A 16,900-nucleotide genomic window follows, 5' to 3' on the forward strand; every position below is an offset into this window, starting at 1 on the left:
TAATTTCTATTCATATAACAACAACAACAACAACAATAATAATAATAATAATAATAATAATAATGTACAATTTATTATAGGTGATCGATTATTTTATTTTATAATAATAATTATTATAAAATGTATAATTTATCATTATAATTTATAATGTATATAATTGTATAAAAAATAATGTATGTATAATTTATCATTTATAGGTGATCTATTTATTTTATTGTATTTTACTGCTTTATTATTATTATTATTATTATTATTTCATCCTAGAGATTTTCAAACTCATCCTAAATTGTGATTAATATTAAAATATTTCACAGTAATTTCAATACATGCACATTATAATACAGATAAGATAAGATTGCTCATACATAATTATTGTAATTTAATAGTAAAACTGAAAACTAGCTTGTTAAAGTGGTCAAGACAATCTAATTTATTTTCATTTAACTATATTTGTTTTGAAACAATTTGTCTAGTTGTGCAAATTGGGTGATTTAACATTTAAACTATTTTAAAAAATAGCAGCCTGCACAATAACTGTTTTTTTATGCAGCAGATGAATTGTTTGTGTACTTGTTTAATATTCTGCTGTTGAGATGTGAATTGAAATTAGTTTGGTTACAGGTGACAAACTCATATCTCCATACTAGAATTCAAAATGATTAAAAAGTCTTTCATGTCTATCCAAATACATTCTTGTAACGACACTGATGAAAGACATCTAAGTGAGAGCTAACCTTCAAACACAGCAGCTCTTCTGCTCTTTGGCTTTTGGGTGAGTGACAAATTCCCTGTTACACAAGACTGTGTGCTGGATTCTTAACTTATGCCACAAAAACTCATTGCACAAGAAAATATGTGACATTTTTTTGTACAGAAAACACATCACCAGAGAACCATCGTTTATTAATAAATACGAAACAGCTGCAAACGTATAGCTTTCAGAGATTTGAAATTAGGTGCCACGCATATGTATTGCTCTCTAACATTAAAGCCAACTTTGAGATTAAAGCTCCGAGACTTTGGTTCAGATGATCTTTTATGAAGGCTGGTATAATGATCAAGGTCTGAGTCCTTCAGAGTCTCAGTAAAGCTGGTAAAACTGGGCAATCAGCATTAGCCCTTAGCATAAGTCTGCTTTCTTCATTTCAATTGGCATCAATGATGCATTGGGTTTCCATGCTGGGTTTGTAGATGACCGTTGTGTTGAATCCATCATAATACAGAACATTTACTTTATTTAGGGCTCCACTTGTGAGAAATAGAGGCTGCATTAAATACTTAAACAGTTACACCACACTTGTCATAATAAAATACCAAAGCAGTGTTGATTTAAAAGAAAGATAACTATGAAATGACAGGCTTTAAATTATAAAATAGAGACTTGGATCCCTCTCATAGTGACTTTATAAACACCAGTTAATTTTAAGAAAATTCTAATATATTTTCTTTGTTGAATCCACCTGGTTTGAGATTTTTATCTCATACAATAAAGTTCATACATTTTGTTTATTTATCATTTTATTTTAGGGCGCTTTGCCATTATTTATAGGACATCAGAATGCAGATAGAAAAGATAAAATGGGATCAGAATGTGAACCAGGTCAGACTCAAACCTGAGCCTGAGCAAAGCAGCTCTTATTTGTCCTATGCACAACTATGCCACAGCACAAGCAAACTTTAACTTTGTGTCGGAAATAGCACAAAAACCTAATAGATCCGTTTCATGTATTTTGCATTAGGCTCTGATTCATGTGTTGGAAATTGCCGGTGACACATTTTCCACTTCCTTCCAGTGACATGTAACAATAAATCAATGCAAAAGCCACACGGTGCAAAAAGAAATAGCTGCATTTACAAAGTTTGTGCCTCCAAGTTATTCACAATACTGCTGCATAGGTCAATTTACAATTAGCATTACAACAAAAACCTAGTTGAGCTGAATTTGTACTTTTGCAGAGGCCGAACGCACACTTTATCCACGTTATATAAACTTCTGACTCACGCTGGAAACTCGAACCATTGGTTTTAGAAAAATAGTTTAGACAGAAAAGGTTTGCATTTTCCAAAACACATGCAACAATAAGCCTCTTCTGGTCTAAAATGCAAAATCAATTTCATAAAAATGAGATGATTTATGTCAGAACAGAAAGTGCAAAAAAGGTAAACGAGACATTACTTAGTCTTCTAAGACAATGACTCACACTTGATTATTATTGTGTCACAGCATATAATCACAGCCTGTGATATTTTAAGAGCTAAAATCATCAGGTACATCGAGTATCATGGTTTTGCTGGAGTGTAAAGCAGAAATGCATTAATAGATGGCATATGCAGACACAACATTTTAATCTAAACTTAGACAATATAGGCTACTATTCCTAACGAATATTGTTTAATTCAACCTGCAGTATTTAAAGAAAAAAAACGTGGTCATACGAACAATATTAATGATACTGACATAAACCTTCGTTCATTTTAAAACACAGGCCTATCACTGAAAATACTGATTCCTTTTAGTTCAGTAAGAAGTTATTTCATTGCCTCTCTGGATTCAATTCAGTGAACAATTCGTCAAACTTGCCTTTTTCACTGGAAAAAAAAAAAAAAAAAAATGCTTTTCTAGCTTAGATTTTTTGTCTTGTTTCCAGACAAAATATCTAAAAATTCTTAAATCAAGAAGGGTTTTCTAGATGAGTAAAAATCATTTTCTTGTTTTCAGAAAAAAAAAAAAAAAAAACAGTGGGGTAAGCAAAAAAATCTTATTTCAAACAGACAAAACGAGATTATTTTGCTTACCCCATTGGCAGATTATTTTGCTTGTTTTAAGAATTTTTTTGATATTTTGGCTGGAAACAAGACAAAAAAATCTAAGCTTGAAAAGTATTTTTTTGCAGTGGAATGATTCATTAAAAGAACCAGTTCGTTCAGGCTGTTTTTGATTCACTACAAAGAGTCATTTGTTTCGTTTGGTCTTGCGATATGTGACCCTGGACAACAAAACCAGCCATAAAGGTACATTTTCTAAAGCTGAAAAAAGCTTCCCATTGATGTTTGGTTTGTTAGGATAGGACAATATTTGGTCGAGATACAACTATTTTAAAGACCGGAATCTGAAGGTGCTAAAAAAAGATCTAAATATTACGAAAATCGCCTTTAAAGTTTTCCAAATGAAGTCCTTAGCAATGCATATTACTAATCATAACTTAACTTTAGATATATTTACGACAGAAAATTTACAAAATATCTTCATGGAACATGATCTTTACTTAATACCCTTATGATTTTTGGTATAATAATGTCATTTTGACCCATATGTATTTCTGGCTATTGTTACAAATATACATGTACTACTTACGACTGGTTTTGTGGTCCAGGGTTGCATATGTTTTTGATTCACTAAATATAATCATCTCATAAGAGTCATTCATTCATTCATTCGCACTTTTGATTCGCTAAACTGAACCTGCCCATAAGAGTCATTTGTTCAGGAATCAGATGTATGTTTTTGACTCACTAAAAAGAACCAGCTTATGAGAGTCATGTGTTCATTAATTACAAAACCAGTCTCGCTTTTTGCTTTTGATTCACTAAAATCAATCGTATCATCATAAGAGTCAAAGGTTTGTCTCGCCGTTTATTTCTGATTCACAAAAAGAACCGGCTCATAAGAGTCATTCGGTCCCGTTGTACTATATGTTGATTATTATGAGCAGTCTGCGAGAACTTAATTGCAAGGCATTTCTTTTTATTACATCACATTCGACCCAGATAGCAAACTCAAAGGTAAAATATGATTACTTTTGCTGTAGCACTGCAGATTGACCACCAGAGGAGCAAAGCTGGTTAAAAAACGATGAAAAAAAAACACTGCTCACTGAGGGGTCATGCTTTAAATCTGTATAAAGCTGCACTGTGATGATTACAGTTGTTAAATCGTTTTACAAATAAATATAAACTTTACTGAATGGAACAGTGTTGTTTGTATGTGCGGTCACAGTTAGCGTTGAAACTCAATTCAATTCAATAAAGGGTTTGCACTTACGTCACAATTTGGTCAGTTACCTGTATGCGTGGCCATATTGGCGATACTCGGATGTAAACAACAACACTGATTGCATGGTTAATGTACTACTAAATATGTTGTTCTGCTAATTTACGCTGTCTAAACCATGGAAAAACGTAGGAGCTGCTAAATAATATAGAGAAGGACTTAGTAAGCATGAAAGAGCGCTATATTGTGACAAACTGAAGTTAATAGGTGGTAAAGATGTATACAAGCAGTATTATTTAAGACATTAGCCTAATATTTCACCTACCTGATAGGAAATGATGAGAACAAACATTAAAGTTTTCAAGATTATTTCCTTGGAAATCCTGGTTCAGTTTGGCCAACCACAAACGCCTTTTGTACCTCAGACAGTTTTTTGCACTCTTCTACTTGATTTGTTCTAACTTTTGGCAGTCTATAGTTCTCCAAATGTTTTTCCTGGTCTGACCAATTAGTACAGCCCAAACATGACAATAATGCCGCGTTCCAGGCAACCCGTTACCGGTGGTTTTCCAACCTTCTACCTGTGAAAGTGCACCGGAAAGGCAGTCAAACCCGTGAATTCCCACCCGTGAACTCGTACTAGATCGATGTACTCCCAGTTCCGAGTTCTGACGTAACATAGCCCGCGAAACAACAATATCAGCCTCTAGGGGTGCGGTGTTTATGCAAGTGGCACACGATGGAAAAATAGAGTTTAGGACAATATAACATTGCAATCAAATTATTAATAATATAAAAATAATAAATGCGCTCAGGCAGTTTGGCGTGACTTGCCTGGAACGTGGTTTGAAGTTGTGATTTACGGGCTCAAAAACCTGTCTGGAATGCAGCTTAATTGACCATTTTCAGCCACAATAATTGTCAAAAAATAGTTTCATTTGGTTTAGTTGTGATGTTTACACCTAGGACCACCAATATGGCCAATCGATGAGGCATCGTGAAAACACTCTATAAAAAAATGAATCGGTTCCCTTGTTTTAATTTAGTGTTCATCAAAATAAATAAATCTGTGAGCTGTGCTTCACACATCACACTATTTACGATGACATTTGAGATTTTTAGCCAGCCAAATTTCCTAAATCTGACATCCTTTAAGTAAACTATTATGTTCTAATCAGTTAATTCATCTCAGTAAACCAGCTTTTTGTGGTTCTTTATGTATGTTTGAGTTTACAAAGTGTTTTTGTGTGATATGTTTATATGAGGTTCTTTTCATTTCTTTATTCTGTTTTGTTACATCAATAAGATTTTGCCTCTCATTATGAACAACAGAATTATCTAAACTGTGTAAGCTATGTTCATCCACCATGGCTTTATATGTATTATGTGAGGTATTGTTCGTCATTGCTGTGTGCACATTTGTCTCAATATTGCGTTTAACAGCTCTGTGCGTTGCAGTGTTTCTGGAAGCCGCAATCTTTTTTGCAACAGCGGCACGTGCGGCTGCCAACTGAGGGAACTGTTTGGTGTACAAAGCTGAGGTGTACTGTAGTTCAGGTGTAATCAACCTCTGACAATGCTGACGAGTGTCATTATTTAACCCCAGTCGGAGGTTGTACCCTTGAATAACTGCTGCGCCGTACTGAAACGGCTTCAGGGATGTATCCTGGACATGCACAGGATCTACCGCCCCTCCTTCCTGAAGACACATTTGCTCAAGCTTCCTCCTCTTAGCCCTCAGAAGTTCAACTTCTTGTTGGAGCTTCGTCCGCCCAAGTGTGGAGTCTATGCGCTTCCAAAAAGTGCCATTGAAGTGCTGGTACAATCGCCAGTCTAGTGAATTCCACTCTTTTACCCGCTCTGAGGTCTCTACGCTCAAGGGCCTTCGAGAGCGTTCACTGCGACTGTTGAGGCGGAAAGACGAAACATCATCCAGTGACCAGCAGAGGGCGTGTTTTAGAAGCACCAGCGATTCGTCGAAATACTCCGAGATGAGGATCAGCGGAAAGTCGCGTTCCACGGCAGCGATGATCTCGGCGCTACGTCTTTCCAGCTCGGTGTTGTTTTTAGGTGCTGTATTATCCAGACCGAAGTCAAAGGTCAAAATGTTACGTGCATAGTGGTTATTAGGCACAGAGGCGTTGTAGGTCCGCCCACCCTGGATCAGGAACTCCTCAAGGCTTTTGACAGCACGGAAAGCTGGGATCGCTTTGTAGTAAACAAAGAGGGATTCCATCATCGCCACTGGATTCCGAAGAATGGAAAAGTAGAATGTGTCTCTAGGCATCACTTTCCTCACCTGCAAGTCAAAGATAATATAAATCTTTTATTTAGCTTTCCCTCACTGTTTAAGTACAAATGGATGATATTTTGACCTCTTGCTCTTTGTTTCAGAATCATAAACACATCCCGCTCAACTGAAGTTCCGTCCCAGAATGCAATCTACATGCAATCAGTGCAAATGTCTTCTGAATCATTCAGATCTGCACCTGCCTACTTTCATCTAGCACTGCGTGCTTCGTCTTCCTCTTGAAAATGAAAATAGTCAGTTGTTTCAAATGATTTATGTGCTTGCTAAGTCATCTACGCATATCTAAGATTGCTTTCACACCACAGTCTTGACTAAATTGCAAACATATTCACTTCAAAGGTACGTGCAATTAAATATAACTACAGAATAAATAAATTAGAAATTTATTTGAAGTCTATCTGTTCTCATGCATCACTAGAATAAAAAAACTCTAAAACTGCTAAAAATAATAAAATAACTTATTTAATCAAAAACAGTGACCATGTCTTAATGCATTGCATTTGTTTTTGTTTTTTTTTACATTGTGCTGGAAGATAGACAGACTCCAAATAACAGATAATGATTATATTCTCTTTACAGTATGTATTATATTATTATTTATGATGTAATATTTAGTATAATTATTTTTAGTCCATGGCGTTTTAGGGCTTCTGTTGAAACTCTTTACTCTTTAAAGGAACACTCCACTTTTTTTGGAAATAGACTTATTCTCCAACTCCCCCCGAGTTAATAAGTTGAGTTTTACCGTTTTGAAATCCATTCAGCCGTGCTCCAATTCTGGCGATATCACTTTTAGCATAGCTTAGCATAGATCATTGAATCCTATTAGACCAATAGCATCACGTTCAAAAATGACCAACGAGTTTCGATATTTGGTTTTTCTTTTTATCACTCCATAAATCAGAAAATACTATCTGCCGCCAGAAAAAATTAGAAGTTTCCACCATGGCTGTAGGACTATAATGTAATATAAATCAGGCAAATGGAACATGAACAAAAAACCTTTGTAAAAACCTTTATATAAATAGGAATAAAATGGGTTTGGTATAACTAAGTGCTTCTGAAGTGGAGATTTCTGGCACAGTGCATGAGAAAAACTCATTTTGAAAAATGGCCTATAAAGATATGTACTGTAATTGAAAGCTACTGATGCAAATCTGTCTTATTTAGCAGGAGCAGTAATACCACGCAGCACATGTGCAAATGCTAAACTAGCTGGGAACTCATTTCTGATAATACTCCGCCTGCTTCGGCCTTATTACGGCAGCAAACTTCCTTGACTATTACGCCGGAATGGAAGTGTAGTTCCTAATCTTATCAGCCTATAAACTCGCAGCTTTGCATTTCCACCGGTCTTAGTACACAATATAACTACAGAAGAGTCAAGTTTTAAATACAACAAATATGGAAACTCGTTGGTCATTTTTGAACGCGATGCTATTGGTCTAATAGGATTCAATGATCTATGCTAAGCTATGCTAAAAGTGATATCGCCAGAACAGGAGAACGGCTGAATGGATTTCAAAATGGCAAAAATCAACTTATTAACTCGGGGGGAGTTGGAGAATGAGCTTATTTCCAAAAAAAAGTGGAGTGTTCCTTTAAGACAAGACACTAAAGAGCCAAAAATAAATTGTATTGATCAAAATGATCGATTTTTCTTTTATGCCAAAAATCATTAGGATATTAAGTTAACATCATGTTCCATGAAGATATTTTATATTTCCTATCCTAAATACCTATAATTTGCATTGCTAAGAACTTCACTTGGACAACTTTAAAGGCGATTTTCTCAATATTTACATTTTTTTGCACCCTCACATTCCAGATTTTATCTCGGCCAAATATTGTCCTATCCTAACAAACCATACATCAATGGAAAGCTTATTTATTCAGCTTTCAGCTGATGTAACTGATCCTTATGACTAGTTTTGTGGTCCAGGGTCATATGGTCAAATTTTAACTAATATATAATCATATTCCCCAGTTCATTAATCATAGTACATTAAGACAATTGTTTTGTATTACAATTTAACTATGCAAATGAGGCATTATATAATTAAATATACCTTTGCAGAACAGAAATCTGAAAACTGGATAAAGCTAGCTTCAAATTTCTTGTTTCACTTTGTTGCCACATTAGAGATAAAGGTTTTTCTTTTTATCACTCCATAAATCAGAAAATACTATCTGCCGCCAGAAAAATAAGAAGTTTCCACCATGGCTGTAGGACTAAAATGTAATATAAATCAGGCAAATGGAACATGAACAAAAAACCTTTGTAAAAACCTTTATATAAATAGGAATAAAATGGGTTTGGTATAACTAAGTGCTTCTGAAGTGGAGATTTCTGGCACAGTGCATGAGAAAAACTCCTATAAAGATATGTACTGTAATTGAAAGCTACTGATGTAAATAGATAAAGTGCAACAAAATAAACCCTTGAATATATATATTTTAGATGTTTATTTTTTATCAACCTGATCTAATGACGAAAACGTACCTGTGGGAACATTTTCACAAGACACGAAATGCGTACCAATAAGTACAGAAATAGCCACTGAGTGGCTCTAAAAGAATGTTAGGTTTTTTTTCACCAGGAACAGATGAATGTACATATATTACGTTTTATGTGACGTCGGTTTTGTACGCGTCACAGCAGTTCTGACTTGAAATGTCCGTTGAGTGGCGCTATAACTTTAATGCTTGTTTTTCAATCTCAAATCATTCAGCTCTTTCAACATGAGTCATGTTTTTCACGGGATTCCTACCCAAGAATTCCATATCCTAAGTCCAAATCCATGCTGTCTCAGCGACCGGGCAAGCTTGTTATGTCCGGAAAGCGAAATATATGAAGCTGTAATCATAACTGTGTATGAAAGTGATTACAATTCTTTGCTGTTTTACTGCCTCTAGTGGACATTTCTGTTCGAAACTGCAGTAATATGCACTTATTGGTACATATAAGTTCGCGTCTTGCGAATATGTTCCCACAGGTATATTTTTGTCATGAGACCAGGTTGTTTTTTATCCACTAGTCTGAAAGAAGACATGGAACCTAAATGCCCCCCCCCCCCCTTTACTTATCTTAACTTAATGTCATGAATAGTCTATTAGTCATTCAATCCTGCAAAACAAATATTGTAGGATGCATTTTTTGGTACATCTCTCAATGAAATCCATAGTATGGGTACTGTGCTCTCGGACTGACCTCTTGTGAGCTGAATCTCATATGATTGCACAGGATGTGGAACTCCTTCACACTTCGAGTCCTGACACCCTCCACAAAGTGTGCTGCAAAGAATGCTGGGTAAAATAACTGGCTGTGCATGTTTAGCGGCAAGGCAAATGTCAGGTCATGGCTTTCCCCATAACGATAGAGAATGTTCAGTATGGTGCTGCTGGCAGTCTTGTGCGTCTTAAGGAAGACGATGCGGTTTTTGGGCTGACACGTCACAGCGTCGTTATCTTGTGATTTTACTATATATTTATCATTATTGTCATCAGACTGTGGTGGTTTGTGAATTTCTGGGGTCCTTTTGGGAAAAGCTGGTTTTTGTGGCTGCTTTGGAAAGTTTTGGTCAAGCCAGAGATTATTCGCCTCTGTTGGTGGAGCTGCTTTGGTTGTGCTAGTAAGCTTTTTACTTGTATCCTCCAAAAATTGGTCCCTTCCTTCTTCCGAATGAGGGTTTTCGCTTTCGTCTCTTCTTTGTATGAAAAGATGCTGGTCAACTGGTTCCTCAACCATGGCTGCTGAGACAGACCAAAGGTTTTCCCAGTCTTTGCGCTTTACAGGCCTGTGGATCTCTGCAGGTATCCTGACCAGCTGCTCATTCACAAATTTCAAAACTTTGGAGCTCCTAAGAGAGAGAAAAAGTCAGTACATTTTAGATGCTGACCCTTATGGAACCAACATAAATCAACAATATTTTGAAGCCTCTATATTGCCTTTAATGTAATATATCATCAAATGCAAGCTGTTAAATCTGATTTGAAGTCTCCCCCCTGTATGTTTATAATATAATATAAATGTTTATATTAAGGTTGTGATTTCACAATATTCCCTTTATGGAAATATCCAGTGCACTATCCGCTGTTAAAAGGATATTTAATCCAAAAATGAAAATTATGTCATTCATTTCTCACCCTGATGTCATTCCAACGACCTTTCCACACTAAGCATGAAAAAGTGAAATAAGTATCACACATGGTGACACACTGGAATAAAACAACAGATTCCTATGGATGCTTCCACATAGACCGTAAACATTCACGCACCGAAAAAGCAAGTGTTTTTCTTTTAAACCAGTCCGACAAATCTTTTCAGGTCCACAAAAGGAACCAGTGTTTTAAAAAACTGTTTTAAAAACCAGTGTTAACAAACATAGAAGAAGAGTATTCTGAAGAAGAAGAAGAGGATGCACTCTTGTTATCATAGCATCTGAGAACAAATGTTTATTCTCACATGTTCTTAATATAATTTCTATTAATTCTTCACTGAATTATGTGATCTGGAGGAGAACACTGTCCGTTTTCTTCCACGTGTGCATGAGAGTTATATTGAGTCAGAGCACGTTCACTCTCTAGATCTTCTGTATGAAAAAAAAAACTGATTGAAACATTTTTCTACTGTTCTATACATGAAATATGAAAAGCAAACAGACATATGATTATGTTTTATATTTTCTGCTTTGTATGCAGCTCATGGAATTTTTATAAAAATAAAGGATGTTTATGATAAGCAGTGTGGCGTTATGAAACATACAAAGAATGCATGTCTGTTATAGAATCAAAATCAACTGTAGATCACAATCAGATGTTATTACAAGCATTCAATGATGGTTCAAAGTGGGTTTTAAGCAAATACATTAATAATTACATCAGTTTTCAAATGTGGCATGATGCTAATTTTACTTCTATTTATATTTTAACATGTTTTCTTGGTAGTTTGTGTTTCTGGGGTAGAACCAAATTTTATTTATCTTAAGTTAATGCTGTATATTGAGCAGCGGACAATGTTAAATCCATATACAAGATAAATATCTGAGGAAAAATGCATTGTTGGTTGACGCCACCTAGCATGCAGATGTGAATTAACAGAAGGCGAACAATCGGTTTGTGCTTGGTGTGAAAGCACTATTTGTCTGTGATTCGCCTCGCGTTTTCACATCACGCTCAGTGTGGAAAGGCCTTAAGACCTTTGTTCATCTTCAGAACACAAATTAAGACCTTTTAATGAAATCCAAGAGCTTTCTGACCCTCCATAGACAGCAAGGGTCCTACCACATTCAAGGTTCCGAAAGGTACCAAGAACATCAACAAAATACATGCAGATCAAAGTATGCGTCGTTATACTCTCCAAAATGGTGCTAAGGTGACCCAGAGGAGAAGAATTGCTAAATAAAGCATTTTCGTAGCTTTATAAAATTACGGTTGAACCACTAATCTCCCATGGACCATTTTGTGGATGTTTTGGTACCTTTCTAGACTTTGAACGTGGCAGGAACCTTGCTGTCTATGGAGGGTCAGAATGCTCTCAGATTTAATCAAAACATCTTAATTTGTCTTCTGAAGATGAACAAAGGTCATACGGGTTTGGAACGACATGAAGGTGAGTAATTAATGACAGAATTTTCATTTTTGAGTATGCTGTCCCTTTAAGTTAAAAAGGCATCCTTTTATAATTCACTTTGTATAAGTCACCATGCATTTTTAATAAAACATATTCAACCTGGCCTGTCGGACGACACCCAGCATCTGCAGAGCCACGCAGAGGACCGTCAGGACCATCAGAGCGAACCACATAAAGCGCAGGCGACTGCAACACGCCACTCTCACGCACCTGTAAATGCATGCAGTTCAGAAGAAGCACAGGTTCAACAACAAAAGAGCAACATCAAAGTGAATGTAAGTGATATATGTGCATTTACATCCTAGCTGAACAGACGATAAGGTCAAGTGTAAATGTGAGAATATAAGCAGCGTGGGACATCATTTGATGACTATTGTGGTCAGTGACGCAAACATTGTGAAGGCATCAGAAATCCCTGTTATTAAGAACCGTATAACAATCGTGCCTTTGAGTTTGGCATTTATCTCAAGGGTTAGTGACGAAGGAGTTTCTCAGCATTTAGTGTACCATAACATTTTAGGTAAAGAGCATCTAAATGGCAAGTTAATAAAGAGTCTCTGTTGAAAACAGGTGCACTAATTGTCTCATGGCACTGCAGTATCAGGAAAAGGAAATAAAAGAGAGAGAGAAAGTAATACTTCTATTCAGCAAGGATGCATTAAACTGATCAAGTGCAACTAAAAGCATATGGTTAGATTTTTTTTTCTATTTCAAATAAATGCTGTTCTTTTGAACTTCATATTCATCAAAACTCCTGAGAAAAATGTGTTATGGTTTTCACAAAGCAGTGCAACTGTTTTCAACAGTGCTAATAAGAAATCTTGAGCAGCAAATCAGCATATTAAAATGATTTTTGAAGAAGTGACACTGAAGACTGGAGTAATGATGCTGAAAATTCTATATCTTAAAATTATATTTTAAAATATATTCAAATAAAAGTCAGCAATTAAATTGAAAACATGTCACAATATTACTTACAATATTACGTTTTTATTGTATTCTGATCAAATAAATGAGGCTTTATTTTGAAAGACCAAAGAAAAAAAAAGGTGGATTAGGATTCAGCCAGCTCTCTTTCTCAATTAAAAAAATAAATAAACAAAAAATTATATATATGCAATGATTACAGAAGGTTCAAATACTCACTGATGCCTCAGAAGGCAACACAATGCATTCAACTTTTTTAATTTGAAGATCAGGGTAAATTTAACTTATTTTGACTTCTGGGAAACAAGTATCTTCACTATTAAATGAAAAAAAATATGATATTTAGGCAAAATAAGAAATTTTACACATCTTTATTCTATTAAAAAAAATAGTTGCATATGAGTCCCTCAGATCTCAAAATCATACAGTCATTTTCGGAAAGGGTTCAAATGCATAAAAATTAAGAAAAATCAAATAATTTGTGGGACCTGAAGGGTTTTTCTGAAGAACAACAGGCAGTTTAACTGTTCAGGACAAACAAATGACTCATGAACAACTCACTAAACAACAACAAACAAAAAAACACAGCTGTGGATCATTCAGGTAACAACAAAGTATTGTGAATCAAGTGTATGTAAACTTTTGAACTGGGTCATTTTTGTAAGTTCAACTATTATTTTCTCTTGTGGACTACATGTTAACATATTTTATGTCAAATATCATATTCAGGTCAGTACTAAATAAAACATGCACATGCACTTTGTATGATCCCTCTTATTTTGTTAAAATAATTAACATTTTACAGATTCTCCAAGGTGTATGTGAACTTTTGACCTCAATTGTACATAATTCATTCTTTACATCTCAAAGGTAACCAGATTGCTTTTAATGTGTGTGTATGATTGGTTGCTTCATTGCTAGGGTTTCACCTTGCAGGTAAGAGACTTTGTAAGTATTTGATTTCCATTGCAAATCAGTTGCCTGGTTGCAAAATGAGAAAATAATGTATTCCTTAGAGGGCATTAGTTCCTTCTCTTTTTCTCTTGCTTTTTGGTTTTTATTCGGCCACAGCATAAATCGCTTGGTTTGAGTCACGCTACAGATCATCACAAATGAATTATAGACAGTCATCTACCAGGTTAAAATTAGACTGTGGTTGTCATTGACTGCAGTCTCACACACATAGAATGTTTTGTTTCAGACCAAGGAAACCACTAGTGCTGAAACAGCAGTTCTGAAGTTCAAAAACTCAGCAAAACTTTTAAAGATACAAGTCAGTTCACAAAAGACAGCACAAATCATAGTCAGGCAACACAACACTTTACTCACACTGTGCTAACAGACTTTGACAGCTTCATTTACGTATTCTAAAGTATGATTTACTTTACATGGCTTGTTGCAAATGACTACCTATTTGCCTAATGTACTTTGTGTATTCAACAAAGCACAAGAGATCCAGTTTAAAGTATGTGTGGGTTTAAATTGAATTGTGTTGTCTAAACAGGAACCTGTTAAAGCATCCACAAGAGCGTTTCATGATGCATACAGCCAAGGTTGCAAAGCTAAACAGATTTTCTTGCAAAAATACGGAAACAATGCTTTATAAGAACCATACTGGCTTGCAATAAATCGACTATGAAATGAAAGTCTGTGTTTAATTTATCAAAAGATGAATAAAGGAGTGAGGTAAACATCTTCAAACTATTTTCCAGCATGCTCGAACTCCTCTAATGAGAACAGCCTGTATTTATCTCTCTAAAACATTTTATGAACTCATGAACAATTGCACGGTTAAAACATTTTTTAAAAACAGATAATTGCATTAAAAACACATTTAAGCTATATGTCTACAAGTACTAATGTATGGGTGTTTATACTCAACATGCTTTGAACTGTAAAACACCACAAAGCATAGCAATTATGTTTTTTTTTCCCCTCATTCTGCAAACAATGATTTGGAAATGCATGAGGAAAAAATTTAAACTCTAACAAAACCTCTTACACTCCCTCAGGCCACAGAAACATCTGGAATAGGGAATTCAACCTCTTCTCTTGTGACATTCATAACACATATGCACAGCAAACACACGTGCGCACCAGTTTTCCATAATAGGATAGGATTTAATTCTTTAAGTGAGATGGAGGGTGAATACGTGAACACATCTTCTCAGTATGACATTATGCATCTCATATGCTAACACAAACATCTGGCTGAAGCCTGTTGCTTCAACAGCCTTTGCTTGCATATGAAATATTGCTTTAGCTTAAATAAACAATGGAGTATTGGGTGTCATAAATAATTAAGCAGCAAACAAAAAAAGTTAACACTTTACATTACAGTTTCAAGGTTACTTTAAGTAATTAGATAATTCACTCAAGTAACGTGAGATTTCTGGTGAGCCTCCAAGCACCCTTTTGTATCCTATTGTTTACATTGGGAACTGTTTCAAGTGTCTCAAAATCATTCTTTTATTGAGAGGATAATGGAGTAACCATTGACAGTCAACAGATTTCTAACAGGAACTTATGGGTTTTATCTTCAGAAAAACCGGTTTGCATCGGTTCTTCAGAAGTTCTCCAGAGAGTTGGGTGATCTGAGAAACTACAAATGGTGTCTCAAGTATCTTTTGCAATTTTAAAGTGTAGGCTATAATGTACTTGCTAATTTACACCAAGGGTAACATGATGCCTTTAATGTTAAGAGTGCCAATGTAGGCTAGTTGAACTGTTTTCTATCAAGCAGACATAAATTAATACACTGCAAATGCAGAACAAAAGTTTGGTTTTGATATTGGAAGGTAATGTGCAATATATACACTTTTAGTGGAAACTGTATTCATAAAGTAAACTAGAAACATATTCAATATGTATGTTTTACCATGGTTTTAAAATCCATTACGTAAAATAGCCTAACAATTTTAAATTCTCCGATATCTTCCACAATCCGTGGGTCTATTAAGTATTTAATAAAACAAAAACCGGACTATCTAAATGAAACGGAATGAAACTCGACTCGTTTCTTTGAAACCTAATAAACGAAGCATTGAGGAATTTCAGGTCGAGCGCGCGCATCACACTCCTCGCGCTCGTGAGAGATGGAGAAAGGCGACCGTTATTAATCCAGCGCGGTTCGCGCGTCCAGCGGAAACACACTGCTGCGCTCCCAAACGACACGGTCGTTTAAACGTCACTTAAACTCACAATTTTCTACGACGAACACGGTAAGTAAGAGTTTTTCTGAGGGGAAACTAATACTGAAGCATCTATATTGTGAATTCAGAGTTCACTTACGTGGTCCACGGTGAGGCGGTCCGCCAGTGGAATGCTCTCCGGCCCGCGATTCTCTGAGGCGGGAGCATGTCGCTCGCTTGTACCGGAGACGACACCCCCGATAAGCCCACCCCCCGCTGGACCTCGGACCTTCGGAGTCGTCAAACGCTCCGCCGAACTCGTGAAACACTGCTATCCGTCTCACAGGTCCACTAGTGGGACTCCTCCCGCTAACAACGGATTGGTTCTGAGGGAAAGAGGGAAAGAGAGAGAGTTACACAGAAAAAGGAGAGCGAGTGACAGATAAACAAAGCTTCCAGTGGCAAAAATGTACAGCTATGAGAGAAAAGGTAGGTTTTATGTAGTCGTACCTGGAAGAATAGAAACCACGTCCTGAAGAAGTTTGAGGAACACTCCCAAAAGCTCCTTCAGAGTCTTGGTGTTTATTTAAGACACAAGCAATGATGTTAATACTAATGACAGCAGACGTAATCCATTCCTGTCTTACTGTGATCCTATAATACTGAGTTCATTATAGACTGAGCACACCTGTCTTCCCTCCCTCCCTCTCTCTCTCTCCCTCTCTCTTTCTGCTTGCACTGGAAGAGAGCAAGAAGTATAATCCGTTCTATGTGCCCTTGTTGTTCTTCCCTGATGAGGGAACTTGATGCCGAAACTCTGAGCACTTTCTAACTGCTTGGAACACAAAGATATCTTTGTTCCCTAATAAAGATACTGTACTAATACCACAGGGAGCAGCAGGTAAAAA

The 16,900-nt window shown here is 36.0% G+C and overlaps 1 protein-coding gene across 1 annotated transcript; it reads right to left on the minus strand.

Annotated features, from left to right (window-relative positions):
• Nucleotides 1-884: 884 nt before the first annotated feature.
• gal3st2 (galactose-3-O-sulfotransferase 2) lies at nucleotides 885-16,633 on the minus strand. Its single transcript, XM_073818381.1, has 5 exons — nucleotides 16,503-16,633; nucleotides 16,153-16,378; nucleotides 12,034-12,144; nucleotides 9,514-10,162; nucleotides 885-6,290 (listed from the first exon to the last, which is right to left on the minus strand). The coding sequence occupies exons 2-5, from the start codon at nucleotides 16,218-16,220 to the stop codon at nucleotides 5,175-5,177; spliced, it is 1,944 nt and encodes a 647-aa protein (XP_073674482.1). The 5' UTR covers nucleotides 16,221-16,378; nucleotides 16,503-16,633; the 3' UTR covers nucleotides 885-5,174.
• Between the last annotated feature and the right edge of the window lie 267 nt (nucleotides 16,634-16,900).

The sequence above is a fragment of the Garra rufa genome, chromosome 14 (genome assembly GCF_049309525.1).
Source record: "Garra rufa chromosome 14, GarRuf1.0, whole genome shotgun sequence".
Taxonomy (NCBI): domain Eukaryota; kingdom Metazoa; phylum Chordata; class Actinopteri; order Cypriniformes; family Cyprinidae; genus Garra; species Garra rufa.

Bases quoted from the DNA above. Each gene is read 5' to 3' on its own strand.
- gal3st2 (XM_073818381.1), bottom strand. From the start codon at position 16,220: ATGCTCCCGCCTCAGAGAATCGCGGGCCGGAGAGCATTCCACTGGCGG. The intron at 10,163-12,033 runs GTTGAATATGTT...TCTCTCTCTTAG, and splicing joins GGTGTCGTCCGACAGGCCAG to GAGCTCCAAAGTTTTGAAAT. The intron at 6,291-9,513 runs GTCAGTCCGAGA...TTTGACTTGCAG, and splicing joins TGAGATTCAGCTCACAAGAG to GTGAGGAAAGTGATGCCTAG.